This window comes from Salmo salar, chromosome ssa01 (assembly GCF_905237065.1).
Source record: "Salmo salar chromosome ssa01, Ssal_v3.1, whole genome shotgun sequence".
Classification (NCBI taxonomy): domain Eukaryota; kingdom Metazoa; phylum Chordata; class Actinopteri; order Salmoniformes; family Salmonidae; genus Salmo; species Salmo salar.
The window spans coordinates 156820172-156843230 of record NC_059442.1 but is presented as its reverse complement, the minus strand read 5'-3'; the positions used below and the strand labels follow the sequence as shown (position 1 = coordinate 156843230).

At 44.0% G+C, this 23059-nt stretch overlaps 1 protein-coding gene across 2 annotated transcripts in view; it reads right to left on the bottom strand.

Annotated features, from left to right (window-relative positions):
* si:dkey-34e4.1 (carboxyl-terminal PDZ ligand of neuronal nitric oxide synthase protein) overlaps positions 1–23059 on the bottom strand; it is a 178155-nt gene that overhangs the window by 59537 nt on the left and 95559 nt on the right. For both annotated transcript variants that reach the window (XM_045692940.1, XM_014140244.2), the window contains exons 3-7: positions 20560–20652; positions 17209–17267; positions 6019–6127; positions 5733–5874; positions 5325–5470 (exon numbers count right to left, since the gene is read on the bottom strand). In XM_045692940.1, the coding sequence (XP_045548896.1) occupies positions 5325–5470; positions 5733–5874; positions 6019–6127; positions 17209–17267; positions 20560–20652 (549 nt within the window). The remainder of the gene's footprint in view (positions 1–5324; positions 5471–5732; positions 5875–6018; positions 6128–17208; positions 17268–20559; positions 20653–23059) is intronic.

Here is a 23059-nt window from a genome sequence, read left to right as displayed (position 1 = left end):
ACAGACAGTTAGGGTGCTACACATGGCTACACAACTGACATGTGTCAAGGAAAAAGACAACAACAACAAAAGACGTTTTTTGTGTCTCTGAGGTAAGAAGCCTAGTGGGGAAAAAACACCTACACTGCCTCAAAGTGAATTGCCCATAACTTCCAATTTCTCCTAGAGGCATCGGCGATGCAGACCATTTTCTAGAGCTACTGTCAAGGGCTGACCCTGGGGCACTCGGAAAAGGCAGTGCTTCGTCTATAACACAATGAGAAGAAGCCCTAAAGATCAGTAATAACTCTATATCATAGACTTATTACTGGGGCGCCATATCATATTATTACATAGGGCGCCATATCATATTATTACATAGGGCGCCATATCATATTATTACATAGGGCGCCATATCATATTATTACATAGGGCGCCATATCATATTATTACATAGGGCGCCATATCATATTATTACATAGGGCGCCATATCATATTTTCTAGTTATTATTCATTTTTCTTTTCTTCTTTTTTTTTTTTAAAGGAGTGGGGCAATACTTTTGTTTATTGGACAGGACAGAGGTAGAGAGAAAAGATAGAGGAGGGAGTGTGCTAAAATAGCAGTGGCTGGATTCGGACCCATGCTGGAGCGGTATGTGATCCGGAGACAGCAGCTACAGACTACTAGAACAACCTAGGCCACCTTATTCTATTTCTACGGTGAACAGCATTAAAGGCTCTCCACCAGAGGGAGACGATATAATTCCTGCCCTAGAGCAGAAATACTTGTTTAGGCTCCACCTCCGAAGAGGGGTGGGAAAGAACGTTGTGGTGATTTCCATGTGAAGTAGAGAAACATCAACAAATGGGGAACTAACAGCTGTCAGTGTAGCTAGCTAGCATGCTAACCTTAGCTAGCTATCTTGCTAATCTTATCTAGCTAGCAAATGTTATCTGTTGAGGCTGTTATTAATTTTTTTACTACACCGTACTCAAAACATTAGCCAGCTGGCTAGGCTGGTTCTGGATTCGTGGCACAGCAGTCTAAGGCATTGCATCGCAGCAATCACTACAGACCCGGGTTCGATCCCAGGCTGTGTCACAGCCAGCTGTGACCGGGAGACCTATGAGGCTGTGCACAATTGGCCCTGCGTCATACGGGTTAGGGGAGGGTTTGGCCCCCCGGGATTTCTTTGTCCCATCGCACTCTAGCGACTCCTTGTTGCGGGAAGGGCGCCTACAAGCTGACTTCGTTTGCCAACTGGATGGATGGTGTTTCCTCTGACACATTGGTGCGGCTGGCATCCGGGTTAAGCGAGCAGTTTGTCAAGAAGCAGTGCAGCGTGCAGGGTCATGTTTCGGAGGACGCATGGCTCTCGACCTTCGCCTCTCCCGAGTCCGTAGGGGAGCTGTAGCCATGGAACAAGACTAACTACCAATTGGATATCACGAAATTGGGCAGAAAAGGGGGTAAAAGTACAAAAAATATATAATATATATTTTTTTAAACATACAGTTCAAATCGGAAGTTTACATACACTTAGGTTGGAGTCATTAAAACTAGTTTTTCAACCACTCCACAATTTTCTTCTTAATTCCAGTGGGTCAGAAGTTTACATACACTAAGTTGACTGTGCCTACCAAATACTAATTATGTAAACTTCTGACCCACTGGGAATGTGATGAAAGAAATAAAAGCTGAAATAAATAATTCTCTACTATTATTCTGACATTTCACATTCTTAAAATAAAGTGGTGATCCTAACTGACCTAAGACAGGGAATTTTTACTAGGATTAAATGTCAGGAATTGTGAAAAACTGAGTTTAAATGTATTTGGCTAAGGTGTATGTAAACTTCTGACTTCAACTGTATACACACACACACACACACACAACCGGTCAAAAGCTTTAGAACACCTACTCAGTCAAGGGTTTTTCTTTATTTTTACATTTTTCTAAAAAGTGATATATAAAATACAATTTGATTTTGAGATTCTTCAAATAGGCACCCTTTGCCTTAATGACAGCTTTGCACACTCTTGGCATTCTGGGCACAGTGAAACCTTTGGTAGATAGGATGCTAGCAGGCGTCGGCTGCGGTACACCAAAGCCAAGTCAGCCCGTGCTCATGGTTAACACAGGGAAAGTGAAATGATAGGCTTCAATGACTTTGTGTCACATTGGTATGAAGGGTCGGGAGACAGGCGCAGGAATGCGTAATATTTTTTATTACACCCAAATGACTGCGCACCGTGTAAAGGCACGGGGAAGAAGACCAAACAAACACCATACAAAACACAGGGTTGAAACCCAAACAAAAGATCGAGGAGTACCTCAAATAAATAACACAAGCGCACAATGATTAACACACAGGACGAGACCCGTAATCATCTGCGCAATCCACAATGGCACGAAAGCCAAAACACAGCACAGGTACTCATATGCACATTGTAACAATAAAATCGACAGGACAATGGTAAACCAAGGACACACTATACAATTACTAATCACTGGGAATAGCGCCAGGTGTGCGTAATGAAAGTTCCGAAGGGATCCGTGGCAGTACCCCCCGACGCGCTGCACTAGCAGCACACCGAGGACAATCACAGGAACGCCGTGCGGGTCGATCAGGACCGGATGCAGCTACTGAAGGTGAGTCGTCAGACGGGCCAGTTGCCGCTGCTAAAGTTGCGACGTCGTTGGACAGACCGGTTGTGGCGGTGTCGGACGGGCCAGTTGCAGCATTGGACGGGCCATTCCCGCTGTCTCCCTTAATGGGTGATTATTCTGTCACGTTGGTATGAAGGATTGGGAGACAATTACGCATTTTTGCGCCTGTTTTTTAAAATGTCTTACCCAAATGACTGCGTACCGTGTAAAGGCACGGGGACGAAGACCAAACAAACACCATACAAAACACAAGGTTGAAACCCAAACAAAAGAGCGAGGAGTACCTCTAATAAATAACACAAGTTCCTTAAAATTCCCGTTCATTATAGGATAGACACTTGTGGTTTAGCTGCACCAATCAAGCAGTGAAGTGTGTAGTGAAGCATGGCATTAGTGGTCAAAACCATTTATCTTGTGGCAACGGGGGAGCAGGGTTGCAAAATGCAATCACATTACGCAATTATACCATTTATAAAATAGTCATATATAGATTAGCTAAACAAAAGTGAAAATTGAAAAATGTACCAATGGATGAGAATTCTGGTAAAAAAGTGAAGGTGCAAAAATATAATAATTGCACCTGCTATTTTAGTTTGCTCCATGGCTCAGGTGGCTACGACGAAAAGCTATTTAGTGCAGTCGCGACTAGCGAAGAAGAAATTTGCAGGTGTTTCTGATAAATCAACAATGCCATGCTTGTGGGTGGTAACCAGTAGAGGCTTTTGAGGGGGGGGACAGCTCATAATGGCTGGAATGGAATCAAACACGTGTTTGATTCCATTCTGGACATTATTAAGAGTCATCCTCCACTCAGCAGCCTCCACTGATGGTAACATTAAAAATAAAACCCAGCCCTGAAAATAAACAGACTGAAAAGTATTAGCATGTAATTTAATAGGGGAAACAGCATTGACACGGAAAAAACACAGATCTCCACTTTGGATTTCCCACTTCAAGCCTGAATATATCATACTTTGACTGAAACAATGATGTATTGACTTAAATCGTAGCGCAACATCATGGGTAAGCTCTGGGCATCGTCTTTCAATTGAAAATAAGTGAATGTCCACTCGTGGTACTTTAAGCCTAAAGGGCTTGGGGAGCTAGTATTGACAGGATAGCCCCAACCCTTTGGTGTGTTCCTACGGTTCTACTGTAAGTGGATGAGTTGAGGCATGTTTCACACAGTCTTGCTTCTCTCTGAGGGCCACTAGGCAGCCCCAGGGCCCCATAACACCACCAAAGATCCAGGCTGTCAATGACAACACCACACACAAAGACACAGGACAGACAGAACACTAGACCAGAACAGAGTGAAGCTTTAATAGTTTAGCCAGGCATGTAAAGGCTGCCTTGTCCCTCAGCCAGCGGCTGGTGTGAATAATGTAGGGAGCATTCTCTATCTCTGTCAGAGCAACACGCCATCATACGTGTGTGTGTATCACAGGCGGCTAGTGGCACCTTAATTGGGGAGGACAGGCTTGTGATAATAGCTGGAGCGGAATGGTATCAAATACGTCAAACACATGGTTTCCATGTGTTTGATGCCATTCCATTCGTGCCGGTCCGGCCATTATTATGAGCTGTCCTCCCCTCAGCAGCCTCCACTGGTGTATGTATGTATGTATATATATATATATATATATATATATATATATATATATATAGGTGTATTGTATATGTGTGCATTCTTGTGTGTGTTTTCTTGTGTGTGTTTAAGACTCCTCTCAGACACAGTGGGTCACAAAACACTACATCCAAGTAACAAAGGGCTAGGACATGACTCAGGGGGGTCAATCCACTTCTGCAGCGAACTACATCATAGATATAGGTTAAATAGACACTGCTGCAAGGAACTACAGCTATAGATCCCTTGTTAAATAGACACTGCCGCAGGGAACCTACAGCCAAAGATCTGGGTTAAATAGACACTGCCGCAGGGAAACTACAGCCAAAGATCTGGGTTAAATAGACACTGCCGCAGGGAAACTACAGCCAAAGATCTGGGTTAAATAGACACTGCCGCAGGGAAACTACAGCCAAAGATCTGGGTTAAATAGACACTGCCGCAGGGAAACTACAGCCAAAGATCTGGGTTAAATAGACAGTGCCGCAGGGAACCACAATATAGATCTGGGTTAAATGTGGTCTACTAGCCCAGCTGACCAGTGACCAAAATATTTAAGTTCCATTCCTTGCCCATTGTCTCACGTAAGATAGCGCGACAGACATCTCCACTAATCTGTCTGATATCTGATAGCTGGCACAGCTAGTTACACGCTGAGTAAAATCTAGATTTTTAGAGATCAGTTCCACGTCCTACCAGACAGACAGGTTGAGGGACAAGCGTTATGTAGGAGTACACCATCTGACGTGAGACAATGATTCCTTATGTGAATATGTCCAATAGAAACTCTTATTATACACCCCTGGAATGAAGTTATGAACATTACCCAGGCTTCACTGTTTACTCCCCGTTGAGGTCCTATTGACTCCCCGTTGAGGTCCTATTGACTCCCCGTTGAGGCCTTGTTGAGGTCCTATTGAGGCCTTGTTGACTCCCTGTTGAGGCCCTGTTGACCACCAGCTCACACAGACTGGGACGGTGCCTGTTGAGGCCCTGTTCTCCTCCAGGAGCAGAAAGGAATAAGTAAAGTAAGTCAGGTGCTCTTACCATGATGGTGTGTCCAGGCTGGACCACGTTGAGTTGGGCCAGACTCTGGAGGATCTCGTTGACCGCCTGCTCACACACAGACTGGGACTGTGCCTGGGGCTCCCCTTCCTCTCCACACCCCTCCTCCGCCCCTGTCAACTGACGACCTGCGGGAAAGAGGAACACAATGACATCATCACTAATGGTCAGGTGTCCTTCTTGGTTCACACATGAACAGCGTGTTCAGTTTCTGCATCCGTTTTGTCAGTCAATGAAATGATAGGACAAAATCTTTGTGAGACAATAAGTGTTATGGTGATCTGTGTTTGTGTGTGTTTATATCGGTCTGTCTGTCATGTTTAGTGATCAATGTAGGAGTGTAACAGTGTTGTGGCAGTTGGTATGTGTGCCTCTCCCCCGCTCTCTCACCCTCAGCTGGGGTGTCCTCTGTGGACTTGTCACTCTCTCCATCTGCCTGTCCATCTATTCCCTGATGGGCGTGCTGCAGACTAAGCTTATGACACACCTCAAACGCCTGGCCCACCGTACGCACGATACGCATGGCCTGGGTCTGACGGGGGAGAGAGTGGGATATTACTTTGTTGTTATTCATGTCAGAGAAAGATGATAAAGAAAGAAAGAAAGAGAGAGAGAGAGGGAGACATAAGATACAGGTGACCTACACAGAGGAGCAATATGGCCTAGTCTCGCTCACCTTCTTCTTGGATTTGAAGACGTTACACCTGAAGGAGTTGTTGGAGCCGTCTCTGGCGATGTAGCTGAAGATCTTCAGGTCCTGGGAGTCATGGGACACGTAGAAGATCCTGGAGAAACATTTGGAAGAATGTTGGACAAACATTGGAAGGCAGGCTTTGTCACTATGCTTACATTGGCACACAACTATTAAATAAGAGGCCAAAATGCAATGTTGAGTCAACATAGTAGCTACCTGTAGTGCAATGTGTACTGGTGGCAGAGAAGTCAGGCGCAGGAGAGCGGAAACTGATTTACAACGGTGTCGTTTAATATCCATAAACCACCGTCAACAGAACAATACAATAAATGGGTCAAACAAAACCCAGTAAATACCAGCATACCGTGCACAAGCACTACAACAAACAATTACCGACAAGGACATGAGCGTGAACACAGGGTTAAATACATAACATGTAATTGATGGAATTGGAACCAGGTGTGATGGATGACAAGACAAAACCAATGGAAAAGGTCGGTGACTTTGACCGCCGAAGTCGTGACACTACCAGTATACATTTTCACAGAGAGACCTATGATATAACCAACACTGTCCCAGGTTAGCATTTTCACGTGATTCCCTTCATCAACATTCCCTGATTTCTGCATCGTGTTCATTATGCAACAAACAGAAGAAAAGACTGAAAGAGGGAGGGACTACTTGGACAAAAAAAAAACTATTGAAACGTTTTGCTACGGTGTGCCCGAATGAATACGACTTTGGTTTAGGAATAAACCACCACCAGTCATACCCATAAAAAGAAGACAAATTCACTGTCCTTGTCCCTGTGATGTGCTGAGCTGGTATATGGTCAGCCCTCTTGTCTCACACACGCACACACACACACGATATATGGTCAGCCCTCTGTCTCACTCACACACACACACTGAGCTGGTATATGGTCAGTGTCAGCCATTCTACAGCACACTAGGCTACAGAGCTATAAACAGCATCCAGTGGGAACAAACACAGCTAATTACAGCTATAAAAAGACCTGCACTAAGAGAGATGATGTTCTGTGTGTCTCTGTCACACAGACACACACACACACACACACAGACAAATCATATCACATTTTATTGATCACATGTGCCGAATGCAACTTGTGTAGACTTTACAGTGAAGTGATTGCTTACGAACCTTTCCCAATGATGCAGAGAAATAAAAAAATAAAACCATAGTAACTAACACAAGAGGAATAAAAATAAAATACAAATACAGCTACAGTTGAAGTCAGAAGTTTACATACACTTAGGTTGGAGTCATTAAAACTCGTTTTTCAACCACTCCACACATTTCTTGTTAACAAACTATAGTTTTGGCAAGTTGGTTAGGACAACTACTTTGTGCATGACACAAGTAATTTTTCCAACAATTGTTTAGAGACAGATTATTTAACTTATAATTCACTGTATCACAATTCCAGTGGGTCAGACGTTTACATACTAAGTTGACTGTGCCTTCAAACAGCTTGGAAAATTCCAGAAAATTATGTCATGGCTTTAAAAGCTTCTGATAGGCTAATTGACATCATTTGAGTCAATTGGAGATGTACCTGTGGATGTATTTCAAGGCCTACCTTCAAACTCAGTGCCTCTTTGCTTGACATCATGGGAAAATCAAAAGAAATCAGCCAAAACCTCAGAAAAACAATTGTAGACCTCCACAAGTCTGGCTCATCCATGGGAGCAATTTCCAAATGCCTGAAGGTACCACGTTCATCTGTACAAACAGTAGTACGCAAGTATAAACACCATGGGACCACGCAACCGTCATACCGCTCAGGAAGGAGACGCGTTCTTTGGTGCGAAAAGTGCAAATCAATCCCAGAACAACAGCAAAGGACCTTGTGAAGATGCTGGAGGAAACAGGTACAAAAGTATCTATATCCACAGTAAAACGAGTCCTATATCGACATAACCTGAAAGGCCGCTCAGCAAGGAAGAAGCCACTGCTCCAAAACAGCCATAAAAAAAGCCAGACTACGGTTTGCAACTGCACATGGGGACAAAGATCGTACTTTTTGGAGAAATGTCCTCTGGTTTGATGAAACAAAAATAGAACTCTTTGGCCATAATGACCATTGTTATGTTTGGAAGGAAAAGGGGGAGGCTTGCAAGCCGAAGAACACCATCCCAACTGTGAAGCACGGGGGTGGCAGCATCATGCTGTGGGGATGCTTTGCTGCAGGAAGGACTGGTGCACTTCACAAAATAGATCATGAGGTAGGACAATTATGTGGATATATTGAAGCAACATCTCAAGACATCAGTCAGGAAGTTAAAGCTTTATCGCAAATGGGTCTTCCAAATGGACAATGACCCCAAGGATACTTCCAAAGTTGTGGCAAAATGGCTTAAGGACAACAAAGTCATGGTATTGGAGTGGCCATTACAAAGCCATGACCTCAATCCCATAGAAATATGTGGGCAGAACTGAAAAAGCGTGTGCGAGCAAGGAGGCCAACAAACCTGACTCAGTTACACCAGCTCTGTCAGGAGGAATGGGCCAAAATTCACCCAACTTATTGTGGGAAGCTTGTGGAAGGCTACCCAAAACATTTGACCAAAGTTCAACAATTTAAAGGCAATGCTACCAAATACTAATTGAGTGTATGTAAACTTCAGACCCACTGGGAATGAAATGAAAGAAATAAAATCTGAAAAAAATAATTTTCTCTAGTATTATTCTAACTGACCTAACTGACCTAAGACACAGAAATTTTACTCTGATTAAACGTCAGGAATTGTGAAAAACTGAGTTTAAATGTATTTGGCTAAGGGGTATGTAAACTTCCGACTTCAACTGTACATATCAAAAGAGTAAAACAGTATTTAAACATTATTAAAGTGACCACTGTTCAATGACTATGTATTGTACATAGGCAAGAAGACTCTAAGGTGGAAGGAAGAGTATCGGGTGGTAGAACAGTGACTAAGGCTAGTGGTGACTTTTTAACAGTCTTGTGGCCTGGAGGTAGAAGCTGTTTCTCAGTAGATGGTAGCGGGGTGAACAGGCCATTGCTCGGGTGGCTGAGGTCCTTGATGATCTTCTTGGGCTGCCTGTGACACTGGGTGCTGTAGATGTCCTGGAGGGCAGGCAGAGTGCCCCCAGTGATGTGTTGGGCTGACCACACCCCCCTCTGGAGAGCCCTGCATGAAGGGACCATTTCAGGTTATCAGTGATGCGCACTCTGAGGAACTTGAAGCTTTTGACCCTCTCCACCGTGGCTCAGTCGAAGTGGATGGGGGCGTGCCCTCTCTGCTGTCTCCTGTAGTCCACGATCAGCTCCTTCTTTGTTTTGTTGACGTTGTGGGAGAGGTTATTTTCCTGGCACCACTCCGCCAGGGCTCTCACCTCCTCCCTGTAGGCTGTCTCATCGTTGTTGGTAATCAGGCCTACCACTGTCGACAGCACACTTGATGATTGAGTTGGAGACGTGCGTGGCCACACAGTCATGGGTGAACAGGGAGTACAGGAGGGGGTTAGCCTTAACTAGCCTCTCAAAGCACTTCATGATGACAGAAGTGAGTGCTAGGTGGCGATAGTCATTTAGTTTAGTTACCTTAGCTTTCATGGGTACAGGAACGATGGTGGACATCTTGAAGCAAGTGGGAACAACAGACTGGGATCAGGAGAGAATCAGTATGTCGGTAAACACTCCAGCCAGCTGGTCTGCACATGCTCTGAGGACATGGCTTGGGATGCCGTCTGGGCCAACAGCCTTGCGAGGGTTAACATGCTTAAATGACTTACTCACGTCTGCCACGGAGAACGAGAGCACACAGTCCTTGTAAGCTTTGGGGGCCTGCATCGGCAGCTCGATATTGTTCTCCTTGAAGTGGGCGAAATTGGTGTTTAAATCTGTCCGGGAACGAGGCGTTGGTGTGTGTGTTGTGTCGGTATGAGTGTGTGTGTGTTTGTCATACCCTGTTCAAAGGCACTTAAATATTTTGTATTGCCCATTCACCCTCTGAATGGCACACACACAATCAATGTCTCAATTGTCTAAAGGCTTAAAAATCCTTCTTTAAGCTGTCTCCTCCCCTTCATCTACACTGATTGAATTGGATTTAATAGGTGACATCTATAAGGGATGATAGCTTTCACCTGGAATCACCTGGTCACTCAATGTCATGAAAAGAGCAGGTGTTCCTAATGCTTTGTACACTCAGTGTATCGTCTTGTAAGTGTGCATAGATTCAGTGCAAGATAGGGTAAATGCAGACCGTGTAACCATTTAATTAACTATTTATGGCAATTTAGCAGTCTTATGGCTTATGCTCAGATTCCTTTTGCCGGACGGTAGCAGAGTAAACAATCTATGGCTTGGTTGGCTGAAGTCTTTGGCAATTTTTCGAGCCTTCCTCTGACACCGCCTGATATAGTGTTCCTGGATGGCAGGGAGCTCAGCCCAAGTGATGTACTGGGCCGTTTGCACCACTCTCTGTAGAGTTTTGTGGTCGAGGGTGATGCATTTGCCCTTCCAAGCGGTGATGCAGCCAGTCAAGATGCTCTAGATGGTGCAGCTGTAGAAGTTTTTAAGGATCTGAAGGCCCATGCCAAATCTTTTCAGCCTCCTGAGGGAGAAGATGCTCTGTCGTGCCCTCTTCACGATTGTACGGGTGTGTGGACCATATTAAGTCCTTAGTGATGTGGATGCCAAGGGAATTGACGCTCTCAACCCACTCCACAACAGCCCTGTCGATGTGGATAGGGGTGTGCTCTCCCCTCTTTCTCCTGTAGTCAACAATCAGCTCCTTTGTCTTACTGATGTTGAGGGAGAGGTTGTTGTCCTTGCGCCACACTGCCAAGCAGTGGAGGATCCTCAGAGGAGGAAGGGGAGGACCATCCTCAGTGAATTTCCTTTAAAAAAAGATATACTAAATATAGTCATGTCACCAAATAATTGATTAAAACACTGTTTTGCAATGAAGATCTACAGTAGCCCCATTGGCACTCTTTAGGGTAGCACCATGGTGTAGCCGCTAGCTAGCTTCTGTCCTCCTGTGGGTACATTGACTTCAATACAAAAACCTAGGAGGCTCATGGTTCTCACCCCCTTCTATAGACTTACACAGTAATTATAACAATAACCGGAGGACATCCTCCAACCTATGAGAGCTCTTGCAGCATGAACTGACATGTTGTCCACCAAATCAAAGGATCAAAGAATGAATTTAGTACTGAAAGCATAAGCTACAACTAGCTATCACTGCAGTACATAACATCTGGTGATATCTCCATATTAAGGAGAAGCAAGAGAGAGAGAGCTAGCTATATTTCGTTTTATATATTTTTTCACTTTCACTTACTTAGCTAGCATCGAATGCAGCTAACTAATTTAGCCTACTCAAACAACCAGCTGAAACCGAGATGGATTCTATGTTAAGTAGCTGGCTATGGCTATCCAATAATTTATTGCAACGGGGGCCCGCCAGTGTAACAACTAAACTGCTTGCTGCTGACTGTACACTGTACTGCATGATTGTAGTGGGTCACAGACAGCTGATGTTTTGTGTACTGAAGTCCACAAGCGAAGGGAAAAGGTGAGAGGAGGAGAGCGCACAGAAAGATGCAAGAAAGAATTATATATACGAGCTGTTTGTATGTGGCTGCTATGAAAGTGAACTGTGTTTACGTGTGATCAGGGGTGTATTCATTGCATCTGTTGGACTAATGATTACACACTAGATCAGCTATATGCAGGCAAGAGTGTGCAAGGCAGTATTGAATGTGTCACTGTCTGTCACTTTGATTACTCAAAATTCTCTCGACCTGTGCACCTACATTGCAATCCTTAATTCATAGGCTAGGCTGTAGCAACCTCATGATGGGTACAGGAAAGATGTGAGCATCATGGAGTAGCCTAGCCATATCAATGTTACATTGAGCTGGGTGAATGTAATATGAATGACAGTCATCCAATATGCTGCAATAGAAATAAGGCCATGTTCATAATTTTTCTTTTTTTAAAACCTCCCTCATCTTAAACGGCACTAACCCCTACTGCTGCCTGTAGCCCATCTCATCGCCATCGGTGATCAGGCCTACCACCATTGTGTCATCAACAAACTTGATGATGGTGTTGGAGTCGTGCGTGGCCACACACAGTCATGAGTGAACAGGGAGTACAGGGGAGGACTAAGCACACACCCCCGAGGGGCCGCCACATGTTGAGGGTCAGTGTGACAGAGGTGTTGTTGCCTACAGATGTAGCTATAATGCTGTGGCTAACATGGCTACCATGTAAGAACAGAGATGTCCCCGAAAAACCACAAACGCACGCAAAGGCACACATGCACAAACACAAACTCACACGTGACTCGTTTCTCGCACGTCACTACTTCACAGGAGAGGCATTTGAACGTAAACATTTCTTTTTTATCAAAATGCGTTTTTTGACAGAAATGCTTTCTGGAACATGTAAACTTTCATGTGCCTTAATAACAAACGTGTAAGCCATCTGTAAATACAAATAAAATGGTTAAATTACGAGCCTAGTTGGTTTAGCCACGGGGAAAAAACATAACCTTCCTAATAGCCATGATTGATTGAGATAATGGGTGGGCTAGACATGTCGAGAGATGAGTTCGGATTTATAACATGAGCTGCTCAGTATGTGTAGATCATCCTTTCTAACACTGTTTTTTTTAAGGATATCAAGAAGAACTGCAAAAGTGCTGTCCTGAATTTAACAGCCGCTATCATATAGACAAAAATCAGTGGGAAAAAGTTGTGATGGACTACTTTCTGAAGGACAATCGTGCCATGCTGACTCTCTAACTAAGTAGCTGGAATGCATTAGACGATGAGGAAATCACTGATTTAGGTAAAAATATTTGAATTGAACCAGACATTGTAGAGTCTTCCGATGACAGTGATGTGGGAAGAAACGGCGATCAACAGTGTTGTTGTCATGGGAGAAGTTGACCGGGTTTTGAAATCAGTGGAATGCCCAGTGGAAGCAGAGTATGATAGCTACATTCTGGCTTTTGATTACAAATATGCAGAGGGAGTCAAAAACAGAACAGTTGTATAAAACACTTGTCTCTGGATTACATCTTCACACTAAGGGCAACCATGGCATCTGTGACAGAGAGGGAGAAGCATTCATCCATGTTTGTAAGAGTTTAGCTAGCTACAGTTTCAGATATTATACATTTCAAATTTTGTTAGATAGTTTTCATTAAAGTTAAAGTGTACTGTTAGCTAGCTAGCTAATGTTAATTGGCTGGCTCACTAGCTAACATTACGTGTATTATCTGTGTAGTAATATTATTCATATTTCAGAAATCCATTTGCGTTGCTAGTTTATTTATTTTTTTATTTTTTATTTCACCTTTATTTAACCAGGTAGGCTAGTTGAGAACAAGTTCTCATTTGCAACTGCGACCTGGCCAAGATAAAGCATAGCAATTCGACACATACAACAACACAGAGTTACACATGGAATAAACAAAACATAGTCAATAATACAGTAGAACAAAATAAAACAAAAAGTCTAAATACAGTGAGTGCAAATGAGGTAAGATAAGGGAGTTAAGGCAATAAATAGGCCATGGTGGCAAAGTAATTACAATATAGCAATTAAACACTGGAATGGTAGATGTGCAGAAGATGAATGTGCAAGTAGGGATACTGGGGTGCAAAGGAGCAAGATAAATAAATAAATACAGTATAGGGATGAGGTAAGTAGATAGATGGGCTGTTTACAGATGGGCTATGTACAGGTGCAGTGATCTGTGAGCTGCTCTGATAGCTGGTGCTTGAAGCTAGTGAGGGAGATATGAGTCTCCAGCTTCAGAGATTTTTGCAGTTCGTTCCAGTAATTGACAGCAGAGAACTGGAAGGAAAGACGACCAAAGGAGGAATTGGCTTTGGGGGTGACCAGTGAGATATGCCTGCTGGAGCGCGTGCTACGAGTGGGTGCTGCTATGGTGACCAGTGAGCTGAGATAAGATAGGGCTTTACCTAGCAGAGACTTGTAGATAACCTATAGCCAGTGGGTTTGGCGACGAGTATGAAGCGAGGGCCAACCAACGAGAGCGTACAGGTCGCAATGGTGGGTAGTGTATGGGGCTTTGGTGACAAAACGGATGGCACTGTGATAGACTGCATCCAGTTTGTTGAGTAGAGTGTTGGAGTCTATTTTATAGATGACATCACCGAAGTCGAGGATAGGTAGGATGGTCAGTTTTACGAGGGTATGTTTGGCAGCATGAGTGAAGGATGCTTTGTTGCGATATAGGAAGCCGAGTCTAGATTTAATTTTGGATTGGAGATGCTTAATGTGAGTCTGGAAGGAGAGTTTACAGTCTAACCAGACACCTAGGTATTTGTAGTTGTCCACGTATTCTAAGTCAGAGCCGTCCAGAGTAGTGATGCTGGACGGGCGAGCAGGTGCGGGCAGTGATCAATTGAATAGCATGCATTTAGTTTTACTTGCGTTTAAGAACAGTTGGAGGCCACGGAAGGAGAGTTGTATGGCATTGAAGCTCGTCTGGAGGTTAGTTAACACAGTTTCCAAAGACGGCCAGAAGTATACAGAATGGTGTCGTCTGCGTAGAGGTGGATCAGAGAATCACCAGCAGCTAGAGCAACATCACTGATGTATACAAAGAAGAGAGTCGGCCCGAGAATTGAACCCTGTGGCACCCCCATAGAGACTGCCAGAGGTCCGGACAACAGGCCCTCCGATTTGACACACTGAACTCTATCAGAGAAGTAGTTGGTAAACCAGGCGAGGCAATCATTTGAGAAACCAAGGCTGTCGAGTCTGCCAATAACAATGTGGTGATTGACAGAGTTGAAAGCCTTGGCCAGGTCGATGAATACGGCTGCACAGTAATGTCTCTTATCGATGGCGGTTACGATGTCATTTAGGACTTTGAGCGTGGCTGAGGTGCACCCGTGACCAGCTCGGAAACCAGATTGCATAGCGGAGAGGTACGGTGGGATTCGAAATGGTCGGTAATCTGTTTGTTAACTTGACTTTCGAAGACCTTAGAAAGACAGGGTAGGATAGATATAGGTCTGTAGCAGTTTGGGTCTAGAGTGTCACCCCTTTGAAGAGGGGGATGACCACGGCAGCTTTCCAATCTTTGGGAATATCAGACGATAGGAAAGAGAGGTTGAACAGGCTAGTAATAGGGGTTGCAAAAATTTCGGCAGATAATTTTAGAAAGAGAGGGTCCAGATTGTCTAGCCCGGCTGATTTGTAGGGGTACAGATTTTGCAGCTCTTTCAGAACATCAGCTATCTGGATTTGGGTGAAGGAGAAATGGTGGGGGCTTTGGCGGTTTGCTGTGGAGGGTGCCGGGCAGTTGACCGGGGTAGGGGTAGCCAGGTGGAAAGCATGGCCAGCCGTAGAGAAATGCTTATTGAAATACTCAATTATAGTGGATTTATCGGTGGTAACAGTGTTTCCTAGCCTCAGAGCAGTGGGCAGCTGGGAGGAGGTGTTCTTATTCTCCATGGACTTTACAGTGTCCCAGACCTTTTTTGAGTTAGTACTACAGGATGCAAATTTCTGTTTGAAAAAGCTAGCCTTAGCTTTCCTAACAGCCTGTGTATATTTGTTCCTAACTTCCCTGAAAAGTTGGATATCATGGGAGCTATTAGCTAGCTAGCTAACATTGAACCTATTTGGTTAGCTTTAGCTACCTGAAGATTCATGCATGGTGGCTAGCTATGACAATCAGTTTGTATTGCTATTCTGCGTTCAAAACAAGTGGGAACTTGGAACTGGGAACTTGGAAATCTCAGACTTCCGACTTCAGTGTGTTCAAGACAACTGGGAACTAAAAAAAACTAGCTCCGAATCCCAAAATCTTTTTGAGCGGTCATCCAACTCGGAATTTCAACTCGGGAACTTGGGCCTCTTTCTAGAGCCCAGACTTTCTGACCTGAAGATCACTGACGTCATGATTTGACCTCGTATTTTTCCATTTTCCCAGTTGTCTTGAAAGCACCATTAGGTTCATTGTTTAGCTTGCTACATGTCTAAACAAGACTCCACATAGCCAGATGATTACATGACCCATCAAGTTGGCCGGGTGTGTCTGGGGGGGTTATAGCATTTCTTTCACATGACCCATCAATTTAGATGGGTCAAGTGTGTCTGGGTAAGAATCATCTAATAATTATAAAATATTTATACAATATTTATTTGGACACTTTCTATTTTTGATATTGCTACTATGCAAATTTGCAAGTAACCATTTCACTGTACCTTTTGCACCTTCTGTATCCTGTTCATGTGACAAATAAACTTTGATTTGATTTAATATTTTATGTTTTTACCAGAGATGGTAATGTGAAGAACAACATGACTTGCACCAAAGTCAAATGAAGATATAGGCCAAGGACTAGATTTTTTGCTACTACTTTCATCACTTTGTATTGAAATATTTGTTTGTTTACTACACTACACTACTATGCTCAGTCTGTTTAGCACATGGCCTCATGTGAATCCTTAATAAAGAGATGGGTGGGGCTAAAGCTTAAGAGGGTGTGAACGATGCTGAATGGGTGGAGACAAAGAAGAGTTCTCCAGTAGGTGTACCAAAACATTCAAGATACATTTTCTCAAAAGTAGGGTTACAAGTTTAATAACTTTCAAAGTATAATTACTTTCCCATTGTTCCTCAACTACAGTATATGATATATACCATTTTCTAGCTCTGTTATTCTCTACTTTTATCCAGTGTAAAAAATACTATTTCAAATTTTGCTACATAGTACTGAATCGAGCCAGTCGTCACGTATGCTGTGGCTACAAGCCAAACCCTAACCAATATATACTGTATGAGTGTAATTGCCGATGGCACATACGTAGAGGCCTATTATCAGAGTGTGTAGCAGCACATATGAATGACTTCAATGTGTTATCCGGTTGGACCATCAGTGTGGCCCATAAAAATGGGATTCACTAAAGGAGCTTCTGCTATTTTTATACCAGGAAGGTGAACTGAGATAAAGAATGTATTTTCAAATGATGTCCGAGTGCACTACATTGGCTCTGGGTGAAGTAGTGCACTATATGGGGAATAGGTGGGGGTTAAATTGAGACAAGACCCTGGTTGGTCAAAAGGGTAAGAAAATGGAGTGATGAGTGAGGCAGAGCTGTACAATAGGTGTGACACTGACCTGTATATGGGGTCAGACATGATCAGCATCTTGCTCTCGTCCCAGGTCCACTCTTTCCTCTGTGGGCAAGGAAGTCAAGGTGATGTTAACAATCAATCACAACAGTGGACATTCAGAGTAGAGGTCTTCACGGATCCACCTGTACCCAAAATAATGTCACGGGTCTGGGTCAGATCTGATATGATTGTCACGGTGTCACGTCCTGGCCAGTAAAGGGGTTATTTGTCATTGTAGTTGGTCAGGGCGTGGCAGGGGGTGTTTGTTTTGTGTTTTGTGTTTTTTTGTCTAGGGGATTTTGGTTCTAGTTTTCATTTTCTATGTTCCGTTTTCCAGGTTTGCCGAGTGTGGTTTCCAATCAGAGGCAGGTGTCTTTCGTTGTCTCTGATTGGAAACCATACTTAGGCAGCCTGTTTTCCTTTGGGTTTTGGTGGGTGGTTGTTTTTCGTATAGTGCTTGTGTCCTTACGGAACTGTTGTTTGGCGTTAGTTTATATTTTGTTTAAGTGTTCTCTTATAATAAATAAAGAAGATGAGCATGATACCCGCTGTGCCTTGGTCTAGCTTTTACGACGCACCTGACACACGGGTCTCGGGTATGTGTAATTTTAACTGAACTGTCCCTCGGCTATGTGTAATTTCAACACGTACAAATCCGAACACGACTACTGCAGTAGAGCGAGAGTTGAGCGTGGTGCGTGTAGCTTGTTGTTGGCCAGTCATAATTCATCAAAGCGGCAATAGGCTACAGTCATAGAGACAGTGAGGAGATATCTAATCAATGGAAGATGGAATTAAAATGACGGAATTAAAAGTTAAAAGAGAAGGATAGGCTACAACGACCAACAACTACTTAATATTCTGAATGGAGTTGTTGTTATTTGTAACTGTAGGATGAGAAAGCGCATGCACTGCAGCCTCAATAAGCCTAGCTAGCTAACGTTAGCTAGCTTGACTAGCTTCTCCCGGTTTGATTCAGTCAAGACAGGTACTACGTAATCATATTTGATGATAAATAACCTAGCTATGAAAGTGAATAGTTTCCTATAGCGCGAGTCGGCTTGGTTGGTTGCTGTCTCTCACCCCTCCCCCTTGTCGTTGTTTCACTCGCTCCCAGTACGGCCCCTCCCCTGGCTGCTAGAGCAGCATCACCACCTCTCTCTCCCTCCTCTCGCGATTTATCAGCTCCGGTTAATAAAGTAGCTTAAAAAATACATTTTCTGTTGCTTTCCTCACTCGAACCAGACCGAGTCTGGATCTGACCACGTCTATACGGAACAGGTCTAGTAGTCCCAGGGTCCGTTCAAAACGGGTCTCTATTGAACATTTTTATTTACGCATATGTCATGACGTTGCCCTCTTTGGGTACAGCGAGCACAGTTGACCCCCCTCCCTCTGCACCAGGCCTTTTCTATGCACCATCCCCCGACCTCTATACTTCTGACACCAGGCTCTGCAAGAGCGGTCGTAAATTCCTATGAGGAGATTCTCTCCTCATGGCCACAGTATAGAGACAGAGTGGGTTTCATAGAGAGAACAAAGGAGTTCTTCCACTTCACAGAACTGGAGAACCTAATGACATTTATGTTCTGGAGAAGGTATAAAAGATCTGTGAAGAATCCAGCTACGAACTGGTCTGTTTGGTACAATTTTGTGAAACTCATGAGACAATGCCGCCATATTACCATAATCATGTTTATAGAAGAGTCTCAGGTATGAGACTTACATCTAATGGTTGTATAAAATGAATGAGTAAGGATGAAGCTATTTGTGAAATTGTGTAATGTAATTTTGGACTGTTTAATGAAGTAAACTCCAATTCCCTTTGGAGTTTAACTAAATCCGAGGACCGCCCATGAGCACAGTTATGGTCTGGCGTCATGGGACAGGCCCTTTTCTGCTCTTCCGAATAAAACCCCCACCTAGGTTTTCTATCCACAGACCGAGCTTACCTCAATTACGAGATGGCTAAAGGTTGGAGACCAGCTTACCTCGATAACGAGAGGGCCAAGGTTTGACCATGTATTCCTCTTGCTGAACTTTTAACCATACCACGTGGTTATCGATACCGACAGAATAAGAACAAGTCTTTGATATTAATTACTAGTCTGCAGCTAGGAATTCTGTATCATTGAACGCGACGACCGACAACCTCCGAAAAATCTGTCCTATAACGACATTAATGAATGTCACTCTGAACTACCCATTCTAACCACGACAGAGAGAGAGAGGGCAGACAGACTCTCCAACAGAAACAAACTTTTCAACAGAGATCCCGACGACATACTGAGCATAAATATATATATTGATTGCAATTGTTCCCGAATGAGTGAGCATTCATGTGCAAAGGTTTAGTATTTCAATTGTTATAATTATCAACTCTGTAGTGCCTTCTCAGCTGACCCCCACTCCCCTTTTGTCTAACAAGCCGCCATGCCGGTTTAGCCCATTAGGGCACATTCCTCTATCATTTCTTTGTAACGATATCTACTGTTTGTTATGCATTTCTGTGAATTACCTAGTTTGTAAATAAATGATTTTAAGACAATTGATGTATGGATGACTCATAGTGAAGACTGGGTTCGTGCAGATAACCAACAATTTACGACGTTTGGAATGAGACTGACGTGAGGTAAAGAATACGTCATTAATCAGAAGACTAAGTGATCAGATATTAAAATATCTGAAAGTTATATTAGGAAAATTATAACTTTGTAATCTGAATATTTTCCTTGGTGCCCCGACTTCCTAGTTAATTACAGTTACACGATTAATCAGTTTAATCGCGTAATAATAATTAGAGAGTTATTTGATAAATATGTCTTCAGTTTTAATGATGCCAAAGACACGACACATATTGGGTCCGAGTGGGAAAGCCCCAGGTCCATTTCGGAACAGATCCAACTTTTTGGACCTGTGACGACCTCTAATTCATAGTCGAAAGATAACATGAAGTCTAAATGTAATATTTTACGACAGACAAGAACACAACATTTACAAGACAGAAGAATCCCATGGATTTGTTGATGTAACAATTTTATTCCCCTCATAATGACATTGACATAAGCCATCTTAGATTTGTTCCTTCATAATGACATCATCATAACCATGCTCTGATTGGACCCTTAATAATGACATCTTCATAACGTTGCTCTCTGATTGGTCTTTCATAATGACGTCATCATAATGACATCGCCATAACCCTGCTCTCTGATTGGTCCTTTCATAATGACATCATCATAATCCTATAATTTGATTTGTGTCTTCATAATGACATCATCATAAACCTACTCATTGATTGGTCCCTTTGTAATGACATCATCATAACCCTGCTTTCTGATTGGCCCAGCCTTACCTTCTGTTTCTTCCGGAGGACCACCTTGACTCCGTCCACAGACACGATGATGCTCACTTTTTTCTTCTTGATGTTCTTGGCCTTGAACTCATACTGGAAAACACAAACACATATAGGTCAATCCCAGACCTCTATGGGAGTAGAGCAACAACAACTACAATCAACTATCTGTCACATACTGTAGGTGAAGGGCTCAACACATAGGTACTGAATGAGGTGAGAGATACCGCTCTTACAGTGTAAAGTGCTTAGAGCACTTACAGTATGGACAGTTTATTGATCCCCAGGGGAAGCTGCACTCACACACACACACACACACACACACACACACACACACACACACACACACACACACACACACACACACACACACACACACACACACACCCCCCCCTCTGGCAAAGTCTTAAAGGCTCCAACAGAGGAAGGCTGTCAATGTTAGGAGATGATCCCTGCTACACACTAATATATTAGCTATCCTTTAATGGCTTGGCAGGCAGCAGCACATTAAGGAAAGAGCAAAGGACTTCCATAATTCATATCAGTAGCCAAGCTAACAATCTACTCAGTGTTTGGTACTATTGACTACAAGGACTCAGGGAGACCATTGTGAAGCAGGGTTCCTTAATATGATCATCTATTTTAATATACACTTTCATCCAAAGCCACTTAAACAACTGTCAACATTGACAGTGACACAGACATGTGGCCCATCATGGCTCAAGTGGGAATCAACCCCTTGGGTTTGTAGCAATGTGCTCTAACCCACTGAGCCATTGGAACCCCTATTGGGTTCCAGCTGAACCATGGTGAGAGAGGCTACCTACCACACAGTGACCAGTGGTCCAGCTGAAACACGGTGACTAGTGGCCTAGCTGAACCATGGTGAGAGAGGCTACTTACCACACAGTGACCAGTGGTCCAGCTGAAACACGGTGACTAGTGGCCTAGCTGAACCATGGTGAGAGAGGCTACCTACCACACAGTGACCAGTGGTCCAGCTGAAACACGGTGACTAGTGGCCTAGCTGAACCATGGTGAGAGAGGCTACCTACCACACAGTGACCAGTGGTCCAGCTGAAACACGGTGACTAGTGGCCTAGCTGAACCATGGTGAGAGAGGCTACCTACCACACAGTGACCAGTGGTCCAGCTGAAACACGGTGACTAGTGGCCTAGCTGAACTATGGTGAGAGAGACTACCTACCACACAGTGAACAGTGGTCCAGCTGAAACACGGTGACTAGTGGCCTAGCTGAACCATGGTGAGAGAGGCTACCTACCACACAGTGACCAGTGGTCCAGCTGAAACACGGTGACTAGTGGCCTAGCTGAACCATGGTGAGAGAGGCTACCTACCACACAGTGACCAGTGGTCCAGCTGAAACACTGTGACTAGTGGCCTAGCTGAACTATGGTGAGAGAGACTACCTACCACACAGTGACCAGTGGTCCAGCTGAAACACGGTGACTAGTGGCCTAGCTGAACCATGGTGAGAGAGGCTACCTACCACACAGTGACCAGTGGTCCAGCTGAAACACGGTGACTAGTGGCCTAGCTGAACCATGGTGAGAGAGACTACCTACCACACAGTGACCAGTGGTCCAGCTGAAACACGGTGACTAGTGGCCTAGCTGAACCATGGTGAGAGAGACTACCTACCACACAGTGACCAGTGGTCCAGCTGAAACACGGTGACTAGTGGCCTAGCTGAACCATGGTGAGAGAGGCTACCTACCACACAGTGACCAGTGGTCCAGCTGAAACACGGTGACTAGTGGCCTAGCTGAACCATGGTGAGAGAGACTACCTACCACACAGTGACCAGTGGTCCAGTTGAAACACGGTGACCAGTGATCCAGTTAAAACATGGTGACCAGTGGTCCAGTTAAAACACAGTGACCAGTGGTCCAGTTAAAACACAGTGACCAGTGGTCCAGTTAAAACACAGTGACCAGTGGTCCAGTTAAAACACGGTGACCAGTGATCCAGTTAAAACACAGTGACCAGTGATCCAGTTAAAACACAGTGACCAGTGATCCAGTTAAAACATGGTGACCAGTGGTCCAGTTGAAACATGGTGACCAGTGATCTAGTTAAAACACGGTGACCAGTGATCCAGTTAAAACACAGTGACCAGTGGTCCAGTTAAAACACAGTGACCAGTGGTCCAGTTAAAACACAGTGACCAGTGGTCCAGTTAAAACACAGTGACCAGTGGTCCAGTTGAAACACGGTGACCAGTGGTCCAGATGAAACACAGTGACCAGTGGTCCAGTTAAAACACAGTGACCAGTGATCTAGTTAAAACACAGTGACCAGTGGTCCAGTTGAAACACGGTGACCAGTGATCCAGTTAAAACATGGTGACCAGTGGTCCAGTTGAACCACAGTGACCAGTGGTCCAGTTAAAACACAGTGACCAGTGATCCAGTTGAAACACGGTGACCAGTGATCTAGTTAAAACACGGTGACCAGTGATCCAGTTGAAACACAGTT